Genomic DNA, 21,804 nt, shown 5'->3' with positions numbered 1-21,804 from the left:
AAAAATATTAAAATAAATAAATACCAATTTGGGGAAACATCCTCTAGCATTGGGCTATTGGCCTTCAAAATACAGTATATAATTTGAACCGATGGTCATAATATGATGCTGTATCCCATACAGAAATCATGGGTCAGAAATCAGAGTATTCTTCTCACAGTCAGTCCCCATGATCCACTTGGGTAATTTGTGCTTCCTGTTCCTGTAAATTTAGGCTCTGCAGAATTAGAAGCCCTAGTTCCTAGCTTGGGAGAGGCATCTACCAGGAGTCACAGTACATATGGGTACCACTAAACCTAAGGCAACATCAGGCTCTGGGTCATTTGGGTTACCTTATGCCAATTGATCAGTAACCCCCCCCCCCCAAAAAAAAAGTATATTGGCAAAGACATTTTATCTTGATTATCCCATGTCCACTGATAATCATGAACAGGCAGTTGCAGCAATGTTGACCTCTCAAGGGCATGGCAATGAAAGGCTGAGGCCTTCAAGGATGAAGGTCTGGGTTTTTCCATTGTGAAAATCCTAGGGACCAGCAGAATGAATTGTGGAAGAGGGAGATGTTGAATATTGATTGCAACCTTGGAACCAACGGCAGAAGTGGTTACTGTAGTTTGTCCCACTAGCCCTCCTGTTGCAAGACTTATTTATTTATTTATTTATTTATTTATTTATTTATTATGTATGTTTTTATTGATTTTTTTATCCTTACCTGAGAACATTTTTTTTTTTTTTTGCATTTAACTTCAGATAGAGCAGGAGGAAGAGAGAGAGAGAAACATCGATGTAAGAGAGACACATCGACTGGCTACTACCCACACGACCCCAACCGGAGGACAAACTGCAACCAAGGTACATGTCCTTAGTGGAACCAAACCAGGACTCTCCAGTCCATGGGCCAATGCTCTAACCACTGATTCCAACCAGCCAGGGCTTTATTGATTTTTTTAGAGAGAAAGGAAGGGAGAGAGAGAAAGAAACATGATGTGAGAGACAAACATCTATTGGCTGCCTCCTGCACACCCCCTACTTGAGATCGAGCCCCCAACCCAGGCATGTGCCCTGACCAGGAATCAAACTGGGACCTCTGAGTCCATGGGCTGACACTTAATCCACTAAGCCATACCAATCGGCGACTTTTTACTTTTTTTAGATGTGTTTTTATTGATTTATAGAGAGGAAGGGAGAGAGAGATAAAAACATCAATGTGAGAAACGTCTATTGGCTGCCTCCTGCACACCCCCTACTGGGGATCGGGCCCACAACCCAGGCATGTGCCCTGACCAGGAATCAAACTGGGACCTCTCAGTCCATGGGCTGATGCTCAATCCACTGAGCCACTCCAGGGGGGGTCAGTCGTTGCAAGACTTTTAAAAAAAAGAGAATTAGTTGTCTGGCCAGTGTGGCTCAGTGGTTGAGTGTCGACCCATGCACCAAGAGGTCACTGGTTCAATTCCCAGTCAGGACACATACCCAGGCTGTGGGCCAAATCCCCTGTGGGGCATGCAGGAGACGGCCAGCCTTTGCTCTTCCATGGATGTTTCTCTCTCTCCCTTCCTTTCTCTCTATAAAAAATCAATAAAACAAAATTTTTAAATAGTCCAGCAAAACCAAACATGAGGGGATTGATAAAATAAGAAGGGCAGAATTGTGAAATGGTCAAGCTGGATGACGAAGTGATTCATTACACTATTCTATTTTTTGTGTGTTTCAAATTCTTCATAATAAATAGCAATATGTAAGAATTAGTGGTTATGTGTTTTTATGAGTAAAGAAACAAAGTTCTGCAGCAAATGGGAAGCTCCTCCTATGACCATTTTTCATATGGTCTCTTGACAAAGCCTGAAGGCATCATACTGAAGAAAATCCATCTCTGTCTGCAGGCTGAGTTGCTGGGCCAGGGATCTTGGCTTTCTGGTCTCTCGACTCCATAATAAGCCAGAACTTAGAAGATCCAGAGAGTGGTGGGGGAATGGGGGAATTCCAATGTGTCCCAGAACCTACACTGCCCTCCTTGGTGCTAGCGGTAGACTCCGGTGCTGCTGCTGCCACCAAAGACTATTTCCAATTTTGCTTCTAGGCCAAGGTGACTGCTCTTTTCCGCCCCCTTGTGGTTGAGCTGGGCCATGTAATTAATTCTGGAAAACTGAGATGTGAACAGAAGGGACAGGTATCCCTCTGGGTTGCAGCTAATAATTGGCTTTTTTTTTTTACTCTGGCATAGTGACTTACAGCATTTGAGATGGTGACTGCTCTATTAGCCCAGGTCCCTGAATTACTAAAATGAGAAGACCTACCCCCTTGTTGACCACAATGCACATATAGCTTGAGTAATAAATCTTTGTTGATTTAAGCCATTGAGATTTGGAGTTTGTTATTACAGCTTAATTTAGCTTGTCCTAATACAATGCCATGCAGCAACCAATCCTACAAGCTACCTGGTAAGAACCTGAATAATAATAATGATGATAATAATAATAATTGTTCTATTATTGTTATAACAATCATTGATTATTATAGGTACTGCTTACTGAGTGCCTCTTATGTGTAGCAGGCATATACTACCCAGTATATATTGTATTGTCTCAATTCTGCTCACAACAAACTCAGGAGGCAGATATTATCCAATGACCTAGACAGGAAAACCAAACCTTAGGAACTGGCACACATATTTTATCTGCTATCTGAGGGTTATTGAAGATGCTATTCATTCTATCATTCTCTGTCCTTTAAACAAAGTCCTATGGGTGAACTCTAACAATCATAGCAAGAATTCTCTTGGAAAGCAATTTTACATGTATCAAGAGCCATTAGAAAGTTCATACCCTTTGCTCCAGTCGTTACTATTCTCTAGAACAGGCTTTTGTGGTGCAGTTAGATTGATTGAACAGTAAAAATAAAAAATAATATATATAAAAAATGAGTGACATTCGACTTTGTACATTGAGTTACTGGTATGTTTCCTTTAGCCAGATGTTAAGAATGCTCCTGGTCCAGTTGCCCCTTTTCCCTGGAGGCCATGGTGGTGGTCCGAGCTAAACCAAATGCACAATCCCCGGAAGTATCAACCGGGCCGGCCCTGCTGGTGTGGTGTTTGCCTCCTTCTCCTCCCATAGGGTTAATTTCCCATTAGTTGTAACAACACTATAACTTCCCTTTCTTTAATAGTAGTCCTAGAAATCCTTCTGGGAGACTGGCAGACTGCAAACACATTTAGAAATATTTTTAGGTCCCTTTTATATTTGTTCTGTGGTGTCGAGGGTGTAAGCCTGAGGTTGAAGCACTTCTGGCAGATTTGAAGTAATCTTAGGTGAGTTTGTAGCGCCCCCTGGTGGTGCCTGGCGCAACACCCTGGGTTCTTCGCGTCTCTACCGTGCCAGGTAGCTCACGGTGTCTTGAACTCTCCTTCGCCCTTTTGGTGTTCTCTCCCCGCCATCCCCTCTCCTGCAGGCTCTCCTAAGCTCAGTCAGCACGCTGTGTCCGAATTCATCCCCCTCACCCCCGACTCCTCCCCGTACTTACAGGTTCGCCCAACACAAAAACTTCCTATTATTTTATTGCTGTATACAGAAGTCAGTTGATGTCCCCTGGGCGCTCCTCCCGCCCCCTAGAAGTGGCTGAGTCCTCTGCTGGGGGCACGCAAACTGCCACGGGGCCTTGATCCGCAGGTCCGAGGATCACAGCTGCACCCCGCCACCGGGAACCCACTACCTCCCCTCCCAACACCCGATCAGCTTGGATCCGCGGCCCGCAGCCCTCTCAGGAGGGCTGCTTCTCATCTGGCAGGAGGGGAGGCTCGAGGGAAAGGGGCGGCAAGAGACGTCCGCCACGACTCCCAGGCTTTGTCGTGCGTGTTGAAGGGGGTGCGATGGGACCCTACTCCGAATAGCAGTAGGTCCCGTAGTTGGCCTGCTGGGGCTGGGGGAAGCCGAAGCTGCGCACTCCGGGATCAGGGAGGCCCCCGCAGCGCGGCCGCGGCGTGGTGATGGGGAAGCGCACGCTGCCATCCGCCAGCCAACCGCCGTCGCACTGGTCCAGCCCCGAGAACTTCCAGGCGGCATAGAGGTGCCCGACCTTGGCCACCACGGCCCTGCGCCGCCGGCACGCCGCGTGGGCTTCAGACAGCGTCAGCCGCCCGGGCACGAAGAACACATGGCCTGGGGACCCGAGCCGATCACTGACTGGCCGAGAGCAGAACAGGCGGGGTGCAGCGGGGATTCAGGCTCCCAGGGGAGTCGAGGGGGAGGCTGCGGAGGGCCAGGCTAGGTGGGAGGAGTGAGTACCCCGGGAGGTGTGCAGGTGGGGTTGCAGGAGACAGGCTGGAGCGGGTGGGCGGAGTGACACAGGGGCCAGGCCGCCAAGGGGTAATCCAGCCTCCAGCGTTCTACTTTCCCCGCCCCATTCTCCAGACCCCGCCCCATTCTCCAGACCCCGCCCCAGGTAACGGTCTTTGCCTTCTTCGCCCCGCGGCGCCTCCTTCGCGGCCCACTAGGCCCCGCCCCCGGGGGCGCTCGCCCCGCCCCTCACCTGCAAGCGCCGAGGTGAAACAGAAGGCGTCGTAGCGGTCGCGCTTCCGGTCGCGGGGCCCGTAGCTTCGGATCCCCGGCCGACCACGGCCGCCGCACGGAGCGCGCTCTGTAAGCACAGGGTAGCGCACGGAGCCCTCGAGCAGCCAGCCCGCGTTACACCAGTCCAGACCTTCGGTCCACGCTGGCGGGAGATGGGGGGATTAGAGGCGTCATAGGCAAGAGCCAGACCCGGAGGTCGCCTTCGCTGGGACCCTTGTAACAGCCTGGAGGGGCCTAGGCAGTGCCCGGGGCCGCTCACCCTGGTACAGCTGGGCATAGGTGGCCAGGCGTCCATCCTGGTCCTCGCACGCCTGCTTGGCCTCGTAGTAGTTGAACTGGTACCGGCCCCGGCTGGGCTGGTACGGAAACACCACACCTGGGGAGTGGCGGACAGCCTGGGGAGTGGCGGCAGACGAGGGAGGGGGAAGAAAAGGCGCCGCAGCCTAGCAGAGAGGGCGGGGGCAGGGGAAATCGCGGGAGCGAGCGAGGGAGATGCTGAGGGAGGAGTCCCGGGAGACCCGAATCCCAACCCCCACCACCACTGCCTCGAGAGAGGAGGGGGCTGGAACCGAAAGGCCTCACCCTCCAGGCGCAGGGTCAGGGCCACACTCTCGTCCTCGATGCCGTTGATAAGCTCACAGCGGTACCGGCCCTCGTCCTCCAGACGCACGCCCGCAATGACCAGGGAGGCGTCTAGCCGATGCCCCCTCCGCATCCTGGCTCGGCTCCCCAGGGCCCCGTAGCCCCGGGCATGCAGTCCGTTGGTGATAAGGATCAGCGTTTCCCGGAGCTCCCCTAGCTCCACTTTGCTCCAGCGCACCTTGTAGCTGGGAGGCAGGGTGCCCAGGACGCAGGGCAGCGTGGTTGTGTCGCCACGACGAGAGTGAATGACCTCGTGGATGGGGGGCAGGAGGTAGTTGGGGCCCCGATGGGATGCTGAGCAGAGGGGGCCACAGTGGCAGGAACCCCCTGATCCCCACTGCCCCAAGTGCCCATCCAGACCCTGTTCCCCAGGCTACCCCATCCTCTTCTCCAGTGCCCACTCAGCAATGACTCTTCACTCCCTGGGTATCTCCAACAGCTGCCTTTCCCCACACCTGGAGCTTCTCCCCCACTGTTCCCCCAGATTTTGGGCAGGACTGAGTTCTTACCTGGGTCTCCCAGGGTTTTGTGTAAGGTGGTGAAGGTCCATGGGAGAAGAAAGTGACAGAGGGTGGGGAGATTGAGCCAGCCTTGCATGATGGGTCTACAAGGCACAAAGGATGGGTCATTCTTTAGGATTAAGGGGATGGGGCAGGGTAGGGAAAGCAGGATTGGAGATGAACTCCCAGCAGGGATTCCTCAGAGGAGCTGTTCAGCTGGAAGCCATGAGGGCAGAAAAAGGAGTATAGTTTGTGGCAAAAGGAGGGTGGTAGGGGGAGGGGGTCAGTAACAACCACACCCTCACCCCTGCCCATTCCTCTTCCTCTCTTTCATCCCTTCAGTCATCAGGTGCTCTTCCTATCCCCCTCTCATCACAAGTGTCACTTTCCAAGTCTTGCTATCTGGATTGCCAGCTCTAGTTTCTGTCCTCTCCAACACCCACTGCCATCTGAAGCCAGAGTAAATATGATCTGGTCACTCTCCCGCTTAAAACAGTGTTGTCGTCGACCCCCCCCCCCCCCCCCCCGGTTCCCTGAGAATAAAGTCTAGTCCCCTAACCACAGCTTCTAAGTCTCTGTGATCCAGTCTCTCCCTGCACTTCACCACCTGTGCCTTCTGTGCTGTGCTCCACACATGGACTTCGGACTCCAAAACAGTCCAAGTTCACTCTCACCTCACAGACATCAGTTTGGGCCTCACCTATTTTGGAAACCTTTTTTCTTCCCCACAGTTCACCACACTTTTATTAGCAGCTAAATCAATAGTGTGAATTTGAAATACATATGCATATGTATAAGGTTTCCAGTAATTATAAAGTATAAAATTATAGTTATAAAAAAGATTTTAAACACAATTATCTATTTCAGTGGTTATTTTCTCCTTTATTGCGTCCTTCATCACCTTGATAATATGTATATTTTTTTTGGTACGTGCCCCTAGCGGGAACCGAACTCGGGACTCTCTGGTCCGCAAGCCAACGCTCCAACCACTGAGCCAGGGCTTGATAATATTTTTTTTAAAACTGAGGACCCCTTAACCTACTTTTATTATTTTTTACAGATGTCCCGTTTCTCCCCCATTGACCCCTTCCTTCCCACTCCCACCCCACTCCTGCTTTCCCCAAACTATTGTCTGTGAGTTTTATTTTTAAAATCTGATTTCTCCACTTCCTAATGCATCACTTTGGGTGAGTTACTTAACTTCTCTATGCCTCAATATCCTCATCAGCAAAAAATGCACATTCTCCTCACTGAGCAGTGAGGATTAGATGAAAATGATATATGTAAACTTCTTAAAATAGTGCCTGATATGTAGTAAATGCTGTGTATATATTTGCTCATTTCTGCAGCTCTCAACATAGTTTATGTTACACAGCATATGCTAAATTAATATGTGTTTATGTATTAATGTATTAATGAATGAAGTCATATTAAGGACTTCTGGGAAAGAGAGCAGGGACATGATGAGAGGGAGGAAACTGAGGAGTCAGAAAGCTTAGGAGCTGAGCTCCATCTTTCTGCAAATGAAGGCCAAGACGACCTTGCAGAGGGGAGATGGGGGTTAGGCACAGACAGGAGTTCTCAGTGGCTAAAAGGGAGAGTATCACCCTGGCCCCTGTTGCTCAATGGTTAGAGTATCGGCCCACATCACAGGTTTGATTTCCTGGTTAGGGTATATGCAGGAGGCAATCAATCTATATTTCTCTCTCTCTCTCTCTCTCTCTCTCTCTCTCTCTCTCTGTCTCTCTCTCTCCCTCTCTCCCTCCTACTCTCTAAAAATCAATGGAAACTATAATCTCAGGTGAGGTTTAATTAACTAAATACATACATACATACACACATACATAAATACATACATACATACACACATACATAAATACATACATACATACACACATACATACATACATACAAGGGAAAGTATCAAGAACAGGGACATGAGCAAGAGAACCACGTCTGTACAGGAGCACCTGGTAACAGAGTGATCGTGGGAACTGAGACTGACTTGACTGAGGGACCAACAGTAATAGCATTAACCAGTTTAATGTGCCTGAAACGGCTCTAAGCACTTTACATATATACTTTTATATTCACATCTCTCAGCAATCCAAGGTAGGAACGATCATGAATCCCATTTTATATACTCAAAGGTGAGTACATTTTAGTAAACTCAAGTGAAGCCAAACAGCTTGTAAGAGGAGGGGTTTTCTGGGATTTGAATCCGGATCTGACTGAGGCTTAAGCTGTTAATCACTGATCTATGTTTCTGTATGATCGATATGTATTTTAGAGCAAGTGCACACACCCCTTCACACTCCTTACCGAGAATGAGAGGGGCCAACGGCAGCCCCAGCGCCTACCTGTTAGAAGCTGGTCTCTTCACAGAGATGGAGGAAGTAGTGATTGGCAGCTTTTTGTCCTGTTGGAGGAAGAGGTTCCAGGTGAAGGAGTTGCTTGGGCCACTGGAAGGTCCAAGCACCCTAGGGCCCTGGACTTAGACAGTTGGTCAGCGTAGTCACTCCTTTTGCACCTTTGAGGAAAAGCTTTTGCCCTGAGCTCACAGAGGAAGCCAAGGGGCCAAGAACTCCACTACCCATTACTCCACTAAGCTAGGCTAAGTGACCAGTGTCCAGCCCTGTGACCAGGTGCTATATCTTCCGGGCCCACAGGAAGATGCTGGGCTTGTGAAATGGGGCAGGGACCCACTAAGGGGGATGGAGTAAAGGAGGCAACCAAGAATAATCACCGGGAAGAGTGCAGAGAGGTGCCCAATTATATCTAGGTGCTCTTGGACCAGAGAAGGGTATGGTGGGCATGAAGATGTTGGGCCAATAGGCATGGGGATGAGGCTCAAATATTTATAGCTGTAAAGCTCCAGATGCCTCCATTTTTCCCTCTGGGCTTCATCTGCAGGCTGAGCTGCTGGGCCAACGATCTTGGTTTTCTGGGCTCTGACTCCATAATAGGCAAGACGTTCAAAAACCCAGAAGAGCAGTGAGAGCAGAGCACCCCTCCCCTTCTCCTTTCCCAACAAAGTCCTCACCTCTGCCCTCCGGTGCCTGGGTGCGCATCGCCTATGGGAAGAGGCTGTCAAGGTGGGAACCAGACTTTCAGGACCTCCAGCTGCTTTGAGAAACCTGACCCTTCTGTCCAGCCCCAATCTGTCCATCTGTCTGTCCTTTCCTTCTCTGTCCCCACCCCATCAGAAGCACAATTTCCCATTGTCCCCATCTTTCCCCCATTGTTGAACAACAGGGGCCCTTTCTTTATCCTCTGTTAATGGCAACAAAATGTCAACAGCTGGGGATGTGGGATGCAGGACCGACTGGCACACCCACCGGAAAAAGGGCCTGGGTGGGGGTGGGCTTAGGACAGGAACTGACATCCCCGAGGAGAAGAGAATGGAATGAAGTGGAGAGAACAGTCAGTGAGAAGGTTGAAATAGAGTCCCTCTCAGTACTGGAAGCTCCAAGGCTTTAAAGAGATCTTGTGTGAGGCCGGGCTCCGTAGAAGGCAGAGTGAATGGTTAGAACTGCAATAGGAGAGATGGAAATTAGACAGCAAGGAGGATTTTTATGTCCCCAGGAAAGGGCATGACATGGGAATTTCTGAAGATGGAAGGATTTTGGGACGTGCTCCAAGAGAGAGGTCATACTATTTCCCCCCTAGTCCCCCACCTCCTCCTTCAGCACAGGTGCAGTGATCTTAAAGTTCTCAAGACAAGGGAGATCCTTAACTTACCTGGGTAGAAATTCACTTCTTTAAAGTCCCTCTTGTTAGAAAGTTTTTTCTGAACTCCTGTTGGAGTTCCCAAGGTCATTTAAAAAAACTTTCTATTGCACCCTGGCTGGTTTGGCTCAGCAGTTTGCGCATCGGCCCACAGACCAAAGAGTCTCGGGTTTAATTCCTGGTCAAGGGCATGTACCTGGGTTGCAGGTTCAATCCCTGCCCTGGGTTGGGTGGGAGGCAACAAATCGATGTGTCTCTCTCACATTGATGTCTCTCTCTCTTTGTCTCTCCCTTCCACTCTATCTAAAAATCAATGGAAAAATATCCTCAGGTGAGGATTAACAAAATAAAATAAAATAAAAACTGTCCTATTGAGGCATTATTTACAGGCAACACAATGTACAGCTCAGTAAATTTTACCATGTGCACACATCATGTATTATCCCCTGCCCCATCAAGACATAGAACCTTTCCAACACCCAAAACAAGCACATTTCTCTTCTCTTTGCAATCAATGCAGAGGGAGGACCCCTCCATAAATAGCCATTGAGAAACGTTTGCACATCAGACTGCCTTTGAGCTTTCTCTTATCTCCACCGAGCAACCACATACCAGTAGTTTTTAGAATGGTACATTTTCAGAACTGGAGGGAACCTCAGTATGCTTAGCTTCTTCAGTTACCAGAGAGAGAGGAGATGGAAGGGGAAGGGACTTGCCCAAGACCATGCAGAAGGTAGCTGTTGAGTCCAACCTAGAACTTGCTGCTTTTTTCGATGATTCCTGTTCCGCTTCTCTCCTTGATTCTCCAAGTTGGAAGATCTGGGTTTTCATCGAGCAGATCTAACAATAGGACCCCATCCCATGGTACTCTTTAGGGACTTGATTGACTTTTCTGTCTGCTCCATCTTTGTTTCTAAGCTCTTCCCTCCTCCCAGAGAGAAGGACAAACAGAGAAGACAAAAAAACCCTGTCTCCTGGGCCAGGACACCATGATCCAGCGCATCTGATTGGCTTCCACCCAAGTCAAACAGCTTCCCGCAGAGGGGGAGAGTATAAAGGCTCCATGGCCAGTCACTGCCACCATTCCCAGGCTCAGACCACTGCACCTTTCTCCCCAGATCGCTTCTGAACTATGGAAGTCTCTGGTATGTAAATCCAGAAGAGGCTGAGTTAGGCATGGAGGAAAACTTAGAACTATTTGATAGATGCCAAAAGAACCCATGGAGGATAGAATGAGACAGGAACAGACCAGGAATAAACATAGCAAGCAGCCAAGCTGTGTTTAGTTTGCTCAACTAAACTTTCATTCTCAGTTTTCCCCAAGACACTGCAAAATAGGAATCAAATAAGACTGCTCAGACTTGAGTTGGCACCTTTTCACTGAACCAGCATCTTTTAAAGAGAGTCTTTTGCCACTCCTGCTACCTACTGACCAAGGGGAGGTGGAATCGGCTAGAACAAGCGTGGAGTCCTGACACCTCTTTCCCTAGCATCGCAGGCTCAGCTTACACCCTCCAGGCACAGTTGGCTGACTACTTTTCTTGACTACTTGGCATGCTCCCAGTTTCCTACTGGGATTGTCACAAGAAGGACTGGAAGAGTTGGCAAAATGGCACTTGATGGGGGAGGGAGGGGTGACTTTATACACTCACAACTGCCTCCCAGCCTCCCTGCACAGAGTTCCCTGGAGGTGCTGAAGGGCCCCTTCTCCGTTCTCCTCCTCCTTGGGATCCCCCAGGCCGCCCTCTTCCTTCCAGCCCAGGCTCTGGCACCTTGTGGGGCTGGATCCTGGCTGCTCTGTAGGACAATGTGGGGGGTGAACCTAGGGAATCCGCCTTGAGGAAAGACATGCTTTTGACTCAGGAGGCCTCCCTGCATCCTGAACAGCCTTTGTCCTGTGGCTAGAGCCAAGGGTGGGAAGGCAGTGGGAGATGAGGCCCATGCCCTTTGGGAGGCTGCCAGCCGGGGGCATGGGCCATGAGGCCACATGGGCCATGGGAGGAACACTGGACTGTGAATCGGGAATCCTGTTCCGGCCATATGCTAACCTCATATGAGACTCACCAGACTCCCGGAGCTTCAGGCTCTCTAATGATCAAACGGGCACCACATCTGCTCCAAAGGACGGGCTGGTATGAGGGTGAAGGAACAGCATTCTACCAAGTGAAACGTACATGATGTTCTATGGTTGGCTCACATTGAAACAGGCTAGAGTGGGGGAGAACAAGGTGGGAAAGGATAGGACCACTGTACCCACTCATCCTTGTGCTAGCCACACCCTCTAAAAGCAGGCGGGCCTATCTAGCCAGCGAGGCTAACCAGTGGGATGTCCCTGAAAGTCTGAGGCAGGTACTGGAGAAGAGGGAAGAGGGAATAAGGAAGTGAGAGTGTGGGGAAGGAAGGGAGCAAGGGGAGGCAGAAAGTAGGAGAGCCAGAGACCATCCCTCTTACTCTCTCTGTTTCCGTCTTGAGGGAGAACATGAGGATGTCTCCACCATGCTTCAGATGCCTGTGGAGCCCTGTCCTGGACAGAGTTCAGTCCCTGTCCATCACTCCAGCCCTTTTATTTGGGGCTCTCAAGAAATGGGCCTCCCTCAGTACCGATCGGAACCTAGAGACCGCATGTGAAGATATTCAGAGGGAAGAGCTGGCTGGCTGTGTGGGCAGCTTCTTCCTGGCTCTAAAAGTTCTTATATCTTTTTAAAAATTTTTTATTCCTCACCCAAGGATATTTTTTTATTTATAATCAGATAAAGTGGGGGGGAGGGAGAGAAAAAGAGAGAAAGGAAGAGAGAGAAACATCGATGTGATAGAGCCACATCAACTGGTTGCCTCCCGCACAACCCGACCAGGGCCGGGGACAAACTGAAACCGAGGCACATGCCCTTGACTGGAATTGAACCCGCAACTCATTGGTTCGAGGGCCAACACCCCAACAGCTGAGCCAAACTGGCCAGGGCCTGGCTCTACGTTTTTAAAGGAATGGAATGGGGACATCATGTTGTCATCTCAACCCGGCAAGTGTTCAGGTTCAGCACCTGTCTCTATTCTGAGGGTGTCGTGGGGGGTGGGGGTCAGGCTAGAGCCTCTCGAAGACCTTTTCTGAAGGGCCGCAGTGTGTGTGAGGGACAGAAGTACATGACCTTATGTGGTCCCTGACTTTATGAAATGTTCCTTCCTGTGGGACAACACCTGTCTGTCCATTTCAGAGACGGATGAGGATAAAGTGAACAGATAGAAAGTGCGGAGAATAGTATAAGACAAGTGTCTAGAAGCTATGTTCATGGTTACTAAGATCGAACAATTACATCTTACTTGTTAATAATTATGTCAACTATCATTCTGTTTGTAGTAGTCAGTTCACTGCTTCATTCAAGTGACCGTTTACCCTGTGTTTTTGGTCAACTACACCTGCAAATACCTGGAATCCCTGCCTCCTCGTTTCATCAGCCCACCTCATTCCCCCAGGCCTGAGGCCCGCTCTCTAGATCCCTGCTTCCACCCTCATTCCAGCCAGCCTGGGCTGGGTCTTTTCGTTTTTAGACTCTCACCCCCCTCCCCAGTCTCACACTGGACAAACTTTTTTTTTTTTTTTTTTTTTTTATCCTCACCCGAGGACATTTTTTCCATTCTTTGTTCAGGTAGAGTGGGAGGGAGAGAGAGGAACAGAGAGAGAGAGAAACATCTATGTGAAAGGAACACATCGAGTGGCTGCCACCCGCACAACCGACCAGGGCCGGGGACAAACTGCAACCGAGGTACGCGCCCTTAGCGGGAACCGAACCCCGGTCTCTCAGGACCGCAGGCCGACGCTCTAACCGCTGAACCAAACCGGCCAGGGCACACTGGACAAACTTAAACCCAGAAGAAAATTTTCAAGTATAAATCAACTGCTGTCAGATCAGAATTTGAATTATTTATTTATTTATTTTATAATTTTTTTTTCCTTTATTGATTTTAGAGAGAGAGGAAGGGAGAAGAGAGAGAGATATAGAAACATCGATGAGAGAGAACATCAATTGGCTGCCTCCTGCATGACCCCACTGGGGATCGGGCCCACAACCTGACTGGGAATTGAACTGGTGACCTCTTGGTGTATGGGTTGATGCTCAACCACTGAGCCACACCAGCCGGACCAGAAGTTAAATAATTTTAAAAAGTGAACCCCATCTTGCATTCTTGCGCATGGGAGAAAGAAATACTGGCACAGTATAATGCTGCCCATCTTATGGACAAGGAAACTGATGCCCTGAGAAGGTTAGCAACTTGTCCAAGGTCCTGTAGCTACCAAGTAACCCAGGTAGCTTATCTCCGAAGTACATGAGTTCTTCCTTCTGTGAAAGAATAATTCCTCTAAACTTGGAAAAGGTAAAACGTGGATTGCTTGGGGTTTGTTTGTTTGCTATCTCTCTTCTAGAGCATTGTCTAAAAAGCTTGCTTGTCACTCATCTGACACTCCTGGGGAATGTAACATTGTTGTCACAGTATGTTTGATGCATAATCTACAACTGACAAAGGTGCAAACTTTTACAGTCCTGTACAATTAGTGGTTACTGGTTAACCTACAGAAGTTAATAAAATAAGAGGGTTTATTACCCAATAAAGAAGTTAACCACAAGGGTGTTTTCCTTTTATTGTCCTAGAAAGTTGACCAGTCTTATATCTAAATTAGCAATCTTATTTCATCATTCCTTATCGCCTATATAAATCCTTGTTTCTCAAATCCTCTTCAAAGCAGCTCTTTTGTCTTCTTCCTGGTTTCCTCATCAATGAGCTAAGCAAATCTTTGGCCCGAGTTAACAAATACCTTTGAGGATTGTTTTTTCCTCTTCTCAGCTTCCCTATATTGAAAGCAACACACCAGTGCTCTCTGCTTCCCTCGAATAGCAGATCCACTGGTGGAATTAGCACAGCTCCCCCTTGAGACTGCACCTCCTAGAGGGTAGGACACTGTATCTCCAGCCTACAGTGCCTTCTTGTAGCTGAGGACATCCTTCGCTGGCTGCTGCTTCAGAAGACCACAGTTGTCACAGCAACTGAATCCCATTAGCTATCAGACTTGACAACACACCCATTGTGCTTCCTCCAGGAAGCTTTAACAAAAGCAAGAAACTATTTAACAGCTTTCTTACCTGGCATATACTAGGCATTCAGAAGATATTTACTGAATAACTGAAGAAAATTGAGGTTTCCTTCTAATTTTTGCAAGCTTAACCAAAAGGTAATATGGCATAGTAGTTAAGTTCCACAGGTTCTGAAATTTGAGAGGCTAGAGATAGATCTCAGCCCTGCTACCCACTAACTGGATAGCATTAGACAACTTACCTACATTCTCTTTGCTTCACGACTTTCATCTGACAATGAGGCTAACAACAATGACAACATCAATAATTAGAACGGTGCCGGACTCATACAACACACTCAATACATTTTGACCCTTACTATTGCTGGAAGAAATGTCAAACAATAGAATCAATCAAAACACAGACACTGACTGATTGATTTTATTTTTTTATTCATTTTCAAATATGTTTTTATTGATTTTTTTAGAGAGAGAGGAGAGATAAAAACATCGATTGGTTGCTTCCTGCACTGGGGATTGAGCCCGAAACCCGGGCATGTGCCCTGACTGGGAATCAAATTGGGACCTCTCAGTCCACAGGACAGTGCTCAAACCACTGAACCACACCAGCTAGGCTGACTGATTTTAAGGGATCACCTGATTTTTAATTTTATTTATTTTTTATTTTTTGCATTTATCTTTAGATAGAGTGGGAGGGAGAAAGGGAGGGAGAGAGAGAGAGAGAGAGAGAGAGAGAGAGAGAGAGAGAAACATCGATATGAGAGAGACACATTGACTGGTCGCCACCCACACGACCCCAACTAGGACAAACTGCAACGGAGGTACGTGTCCTTAGCGGGAACCGAACCCGGGACTCTCTGGCCCGGGGACCGATGCTCTAACCACTGAACCAAACCGGCCAGGTGGGATCACCTGATTTTTAAAAGGACATAAAAATCACGCACATATAAAAGTCAATGTTCCTGTTTATTATTTTTATTTATTTATAACTAGCACAATATATACATATAGTGAAAAAGAAACCACTACTAAAGGGATAAAAGTCAAGTCCTTCTTTCCTTCCTTTGTCTCACTCCCCCCTAGAACAATTAAACCATTGTTAAACTTCTTCTGTGTCTGTCAGAAGTTTTTAAGACTCTATGAGAATGCAGATAAATAGAAACATACACCATGTATATATTCTTTTTTACATTGATTTTGGAGAGAGAAACATCGATTTGTTGTTCCACTTATCTATGCATTCATTGATTGGTTCTTTTTTTTTTTTTAACTTATCTTTATTGTTGAATGTATTACAGATGTTCCTCATTTTTCCCCTATTGACCCCTTCCTCCCCACTCCCGCCCCCCTCCTGCCTTTCCCCACACTGTTGTCTGTGTCCATTAGTTATGCATATATGCATATGAGTTCTTTGGTTATTTCTCCCCACCCCCAACCCCCCATCCCTTTGAGGTTTGTCAGTCTAACAACCAATTTGTTCTTCTTAACTCCTTCACCTTTTTCACCCATTACCCCAACTCCCCTCCCATCTGCAACCAACAGAATGTTCTCTATATCTATGAGAATGATTCTGTTCTGTTTGTTCATTTTGTTTGTAGATTCCATTGTCGATAGATATGTATTCATTGCCATTTTGTTTGTTCATATTTTTTATCTTTTTCTTCAAGACCCTTCAACAATTCATATAATAATGATTTAGTGGTGATGAACTCCTTTAGCTTTTTCTTCTCCGGGAAACTCTTTATATGGCCATTGATTCTAAATGATAGCTTTGCAGGATAGAGTAATCTTGGTTGTAGGTTCTTGCTTTTCATCACTCTGAATATTTCTTGCCACTCCCTTCTGGCCTACAAAGTTTCTTTTGAGAAATCAGCTGACAGTCTTATGGGAACTCCCTTGTAGGTAACTAACTGCTTTTCTCTTGCTGCTTTTAAGATTCCCTTTTTGTCTTGAACCTTTTGCATTTTGATGATGATGTGTCTTGGTGTGGGCCTCTTGGGGTTCATCTTGTTTGAGACTCTCTGTGCTACCTGGACTTGTATGTCTGTTTCCTTCATCAAGTTAGGGAAGTTTTCTGCCATTATTGTTTCAAATAGGTTTTCTATTTCTTGTTCTCTCTCTTCTCCTTCTGGCACCCCCAAGATGCGAATGTTGGCAAGCTTGAAGTTTTCCCAGGCTCCTTACACTATCCTCATTTTTTTGGCTTCTTTTTTCTTTTTGCTGTTCTGATTGGGTGTTTTTTGCTTATATTCCAAATCGATGGTTTGCTTCTTGGCTTTACCTACTCTACTATTGAATCTGTGTAAATTATTCTTTATTTCAGTTAGTGCCTCCTCCATTTCTGACTGTGCATCCTTCATTTCTGAATGGTCCTTTTTTATGCTCTTGAGGCCCTCACTAAGTTCGCTGAGGTTCTCACTAAGTTCATTGAGCATCCTTATAAGCAGTATTTTGAACTCAGCATCTGTTAGGTTGCTTATCTCCATTTTGCTTAGTTCTTTTCCTGGAGATTTTTTCTGTTCTTTCATTTGGGACCTGTTTCTTTGTCTCCTCATTTTGGCTGCCTCCCTGTGTTTATTTCTATGTATTACTTAACGAGAGGTATGGGACTAGCTGAAACCAGATGCTGCTTGTTCAAAAGAACTTAAGAAAACCTGAAGCATAATCCAAAACAGGCCAATCCTATGGTAAAGCAACTGGCAACAGCTTGGGTGGGCTTGAAAGTAGGGTAGGGTGGGGTCTCAGGGAATCTCCAGGGCGGGAGCCAGGTTGCTGGAGTCCCAGATATGGCGACTGTCTGCTGCCCCAGGGAAGGGCTCACCATAGGAACAAAGGCCTCTGACATCACGTCTGTCCAGGAGAAAGCCCCCTCTCCAGCCCTCACTCCAATGCCAAACAACTCAGTTCTTCCCTGTATGCCTCTGTTGCCTTTCAAGCTGCTTCCCACATGCTGGAGCCTGGAGGGAGTGAGTCTAAGTAAGTCCAAGTGCGATCCCTTTAAGAGGAGCTGCCTGGGGGCTTCCACAGTCTCAGTCTCCCTCAGCCTCAGTTCCCGCTGGTTTTACAGGCAGAAGTGATGGAGATTCTCTTCCTGGCACTGGAACCCTGACCTGGGTGCCTGGAATGGAGACCCCTCAGTCCTCAGGGAGGACCTTCCCAGGCAAGGTGTCCTGATTTTTATTCGCCACACGTGGGTGTGGGACCAGCCCGTCCGCCTCCGCCCCTCCTACCAGTCTCAGTGTGGCTGCTTCTTTAATTACAGTTGTAGGACTTCCATTCAGCTTGATTTCAGGTGGTCTTGTAGTTTAGTTGTTCTGTAGTTTAGATGTAACTTTGATGTGGTTGTGGAAGGATCCGATACCGTGTTTACCTATGCCCCCATCTTGACCAGAAGTCCCATTGGTTGATTCTTGTATGTGCCCTGACCAGGGATTGAACCTGAAACCTTGGTATATTGTGACCATCCTCTAACCAACCGATCTACCCAGCCCCGGCCCATATTCTTTATAAAACATTTTTTTCCTTTCTATATTGATTTTAGAGAGAGAGGAAGGGAGAGATAGAAACATGGATGAGAGGCAACATTGACTGGCCACCTCCTGCATGCTCCCCAATGGGGATCGGGCCCACAACCTGGGCATGTGCCCTGACCGGGAATCGAACTGGCGACCTCTTGGTGCATGGGTCTGATGCTCAACCACTGAGCCACACCAGACCATATTCTTTTTAAATTGAATTGAAATCACATTATACAAACTGTTCCCTACCTTGCTTTATTCACCTAAAAATATGTTGTGAGCATTTGTCCTATCAGCACATGACAGAAAGCTCCCTCATCCTTTTCTTTGCACAGTATTACAGTGGGTGACTGTAGCATTATTTAATGAGATGCCAATTGATGAACATTTAAGTTGCTAGAGGTTGGTACAATTAATTAATTACCTGGAAAAATTGAGTTCATAACCCATTCCTTAAACTAAATAAATTTCAGGAAGCTCAAAGATTTAAACGTAAGAATAAGTTGCATATTTTTCTTGGGTCACTCCCATGCATACAGGATAGTACATGCTATTAAACTTCTACATATTTTTTTATGAAGCCAGAATAAATTGTAGAATAATCATTTTTTATATTAGAAGGCAAATTTTATTGCTTTTCTAAATTAAAAAAAATTTTTATTTATTAATTTATTTTTGTTACAGATGTTTCTCATTTTTCCCCATTGACACCCTCCTCTCCTTCCCCCCCACCCCATCCCCAGCTTTGTTGTCTATGTTCATTAGTTATGCATACATGCATGTAAGTTCTGTGGTTTATATCCCCCCCCCAACCCTCCCTCCTCTGAGGCTTGTCAGTCTGTACCCCACCTCTATGTCTCTGGTTTTATTTTGTTCATCAGTTTGTTTAGTTCATTTTATTCCACAAAAAAGTGAGATAATGTGATATTTGTCTTTCTCTGCTTGGCTTGTTTCGCTTAGCATAATACTCTCCAGGTCCTTCCATGCCATCTCAAAGGACAAGAGATCTTTCTTTCTTACAGCTGTATAGTATTCCATTGTGTTCATGTACCACAGCTTTTTTACCCATTCATCTACTGATGGACACTTGGGTTGTTTCCAGATCTTAGCTATTGTAAATAGTGCTGCTATAAACATAGGGGTACATATATTCTTTCTGATTGGTGTTTCAGGTTTCTTAGGGCATATTCCTAGAAGTGGGATCACTGGATCAAATGGCAGTTCAATTTTTAACTTTTTGAGGTAACACCATATTGTTTTCCATAGTGGCTGCACCAGTCTGCATTCCCACCAGCAGTGTACTAGAGTCCCCTTTTCTCCACACCCTCGCCAACACTTGTTGTTTGATGATTTGTTGATGGTGGCCATTCTGACAGGTGTGAGGTGATACCTCATAACTGTTTTAATAAATTTTATTGCTTTTTAAAAGTGATTACACAATGATACACTTAATTGTAGACAATTTAACATAAAATTTAACATAAAATCATTTTTAAAATTAAAATCCCCTTTAATCCTACCAAACAGAAAATAAATTTTAACTTTTTGTCTGTCCTTCTAAACTTTAAAGACATTTATATGTGCATGAATTTTTGTCCATTTAAATAATATGCAATACATAGGATAGCCAGCAGGTGGCGAGAGAAGACCGCATTAACATGCAGACGACGCCAGCCGACTGCTTGGCTCAGCTCTCGGCTAGTGTGCCCTGTGCGCTGATCACGTGTCTGAGGCGGGGGCTGTTCCGAGATGAAATGTTTACGTGGAGACCTCACAGCTCCAGGAGTCTTTCAAAGTCTCCCTTTTCATGTGCTTTGCAAAACTAGTTCCGCGGGAGGCAGCCCCCACTTCTCAGAGCATTTTTCTTCGTGTCTGTGGAAAAGCACCGCCAAGAAAAAGAGGACACTGGGATTCTTTGCTATTTTGGGTTCCAGCATGGTCCTCTTTCTTATCTCTACTCCCACTAACGTTGGTGTCTTTTTTTTTTTTTTTTATATATATATATATATATTTATTGGTTTTAGAGAGAGAGGAAGGAAGAGGGGGAGAGAGAGAAACATGATGAGAGAGGACACTGATTGGCTGCCTTCTGCATGCCCCCCACTGGGGATCGGGGATGGGGCCACAACCTGGGCATGTGCCCTGACTGGGAATCCAACCAGCGACCTCTTGATGCATGGGTGGATGCTCAACCACTGAGCCACACCAGCCGGGGGAGTTGGTGTCTTTTTTAAAAATTTAATTTATTGACTTTAGAGAGAGAGATTGATTCGTTGTTCCACTTCTGCATCCATTGGTTGATTCTTTTTTCTTTTTGAAACCTCACCTGAGGATATTTTTCTATTTATCGTCAGATAGAGTGAGGGGGCAGAGAAAGAGAGAGAGAGAGAGAGAAACATCGAGGTGAGAGGGACATACTGACTGGTTGCTTCCTGCACCACCGACCAGGGCCAGGGACGAACCACAACAGAGGACTAGGCCCTTGACTGGAATCAAACCCAAAACTCATTGGTGTGCAGGCCGACACTCAAACTGCCAAACCAAACTGGCCAGGGCATTGGTTGATTCTTATATGTGCCCTGCCTGGGGATCAAACTGGAAATCTTGGCATTATCGGGACAACCTAAGCAAATGAGCTACTTGGCCAGGGCCAGAGTGTTGGTGACTTTTATGCTGCCCTTTCAGAAAATTTCCCACAGCATTTTTTTCTGATGTATCTAAAAATATCATATTTGAAAAGAAAAAAAAAGTCTCGGCCAGTGTGGCTCAGTGGTTGGAGCAACAACCCATGCACCAAGAGGTCTCCAGTTAGATGCCCGGTCAGGGCACATGCCCAGGTTGTGGGCCAGATTCCCAGTGGGGGCATATAGGAGGTGGCCAATCGATGTTCTCGCTCATCGATGTTTCTCTCTCTCTCTCCCTCTCTCTTCCTCTCTCTCTCTAAAATCAATCAAGAAAAAAAAAATTTTAATTAAAAATTTTAAAAAGCAAACCAAAAGCCTGCTACCTTAAAACCTCAGTCCTCTAGGACGACTTTAGAACTGCAGCAAGCAGTACAAAAGAAAGAGGCCCCCTGTTATGCCTCACCCCCTCCATTCACCTCTCTCAGCTCGACCAGCATTTACATGCACTGGGATGTTCAAGCCCCTTCAAAGGAGGAGACACTGAGGCCAAGGAATGGAAGAGACAAGAACTAGAAGGACAATGATGCAGGGCTCAGAGGCAAGTCTTGACCCCAATTGGAGAGAAGCATGCTACCAAGGGGCACATGGCAATGTGGCTTCAAAGGGAAATACCTATGCTAGATAGTATCAAAGAATGTATCAGCCTGTGGCTGAGACCACTGTCTTCTCATTCTTTTTTTTTTTTTTTTTTTTATGTGTATCGATATAGAGTATATTTTATTTATTTATTTTTTCTTTATTGATTTCAGAGAGAGAGAAGAAAGGAGAGGGAGAGAGAGATAGAAACATAGATAAGAGAGAACATCAATTGGCCGCCTCCTGCATGCCCCCAACTGGGATTTGGTCCATAACTTGGGCATATGCCCTGACCCGAAATCAAACCAGCGACCTCCTGGTGCTTGGGTCGACGCCCAACCACTGAGCCACACCAGCCAGGCCGCTGTCTTCTCATTCCATTGCCTTTTCATGTGCTGTCTGGTTCTCAGGTTACTTACCTACAAATAGCGATAATTAAGTACAACATGGAATAACGGTGAGAATCAAATATGATAATATTTGTGAAAATGATATTTTAAACTC

At 46.8% G+C, this 21,804-nt stretch overlaps 1 protein-coding gene across 1 annotated transcript; it reads right to left on the bottom strand.

Moving 5' to 3' along the window:
• Positions 1-3,621: 3,621 nt before the first annotated feature.
• Positions 3,622-8,837, bottom strand: HAPLN2 (hyaluronan and proteoglycan link protein 2). The gene is made up of 7 exons (XM_036273307.1): positions 8,754-8,837; positions 8,071-8,129; positions 5,720-5,814; positions 5,151-5,504; positions 4,828-4,944; positions 4,528-4,710; positions 3,622-4,157 (listed from the first exon to the last, which is right to left on the bottom strand). The coding sequence occupies exons 3-7, from the start codon at positions 5,805-5,807 to the stop codon at positions 3,877-3,879; spliced, it is 1,023 nt and encodes a 340-aa protein (XP_036129200.1). The 5' UTR covers positions 5,808-5,814; positions 8,071-8,129; positions 8,754-8,837; the 3' UTR covers positions 3,622-3,876.
• Between the last annotated feature and the right edge of the window lie 12,967 nt (positions 8,838-21,804).

The sequence above is a fragment of the Molossus molossus genome, unplaced genomic scaffold (assembly GCF_014108415.1).
Source record: "Molossus molossus isolate mMolMol1 unplaced genomic scaffold, mMolMol1.p scaffold_m16_p_20, whole genome shotgun sequence".
NCBI classification, from domain to species: domain Eukaryota; kingdom Metazoa; phylum Chordata; class Mammalia; order Chiroptera; family Molossidae; genus Molossus; species Molossus molossus.
Note: the sequence above shows the minus strand (reverse complement) of the source record. Positions and strands in the feature narration are given on the sequence as shown.

Coding starts and splice junctions, on each gene's coding strand:
- HAPLN2 (XM_036273307.1), bottom strand. CDS start 5,807: ATGCAAGGCTGGCTCAATCTCCCCACCCTCTGTCACTTTCTTCTCCCA. Junction 5,505..5,719: donor CAAAACCCTGGGAGACCCAG/GTAAGAACTCAG, acceptor CCCTCTGCTCAG/CATCCCATCGGGGCCCCAAC. Junction 4,945..5,150: donor CCTGACCCTGCGCCTGGAGG/GTGAGGCCTTTC, acceptor GCCACTCCCCAG/GTGTGGTGTTTCCGTACCAG.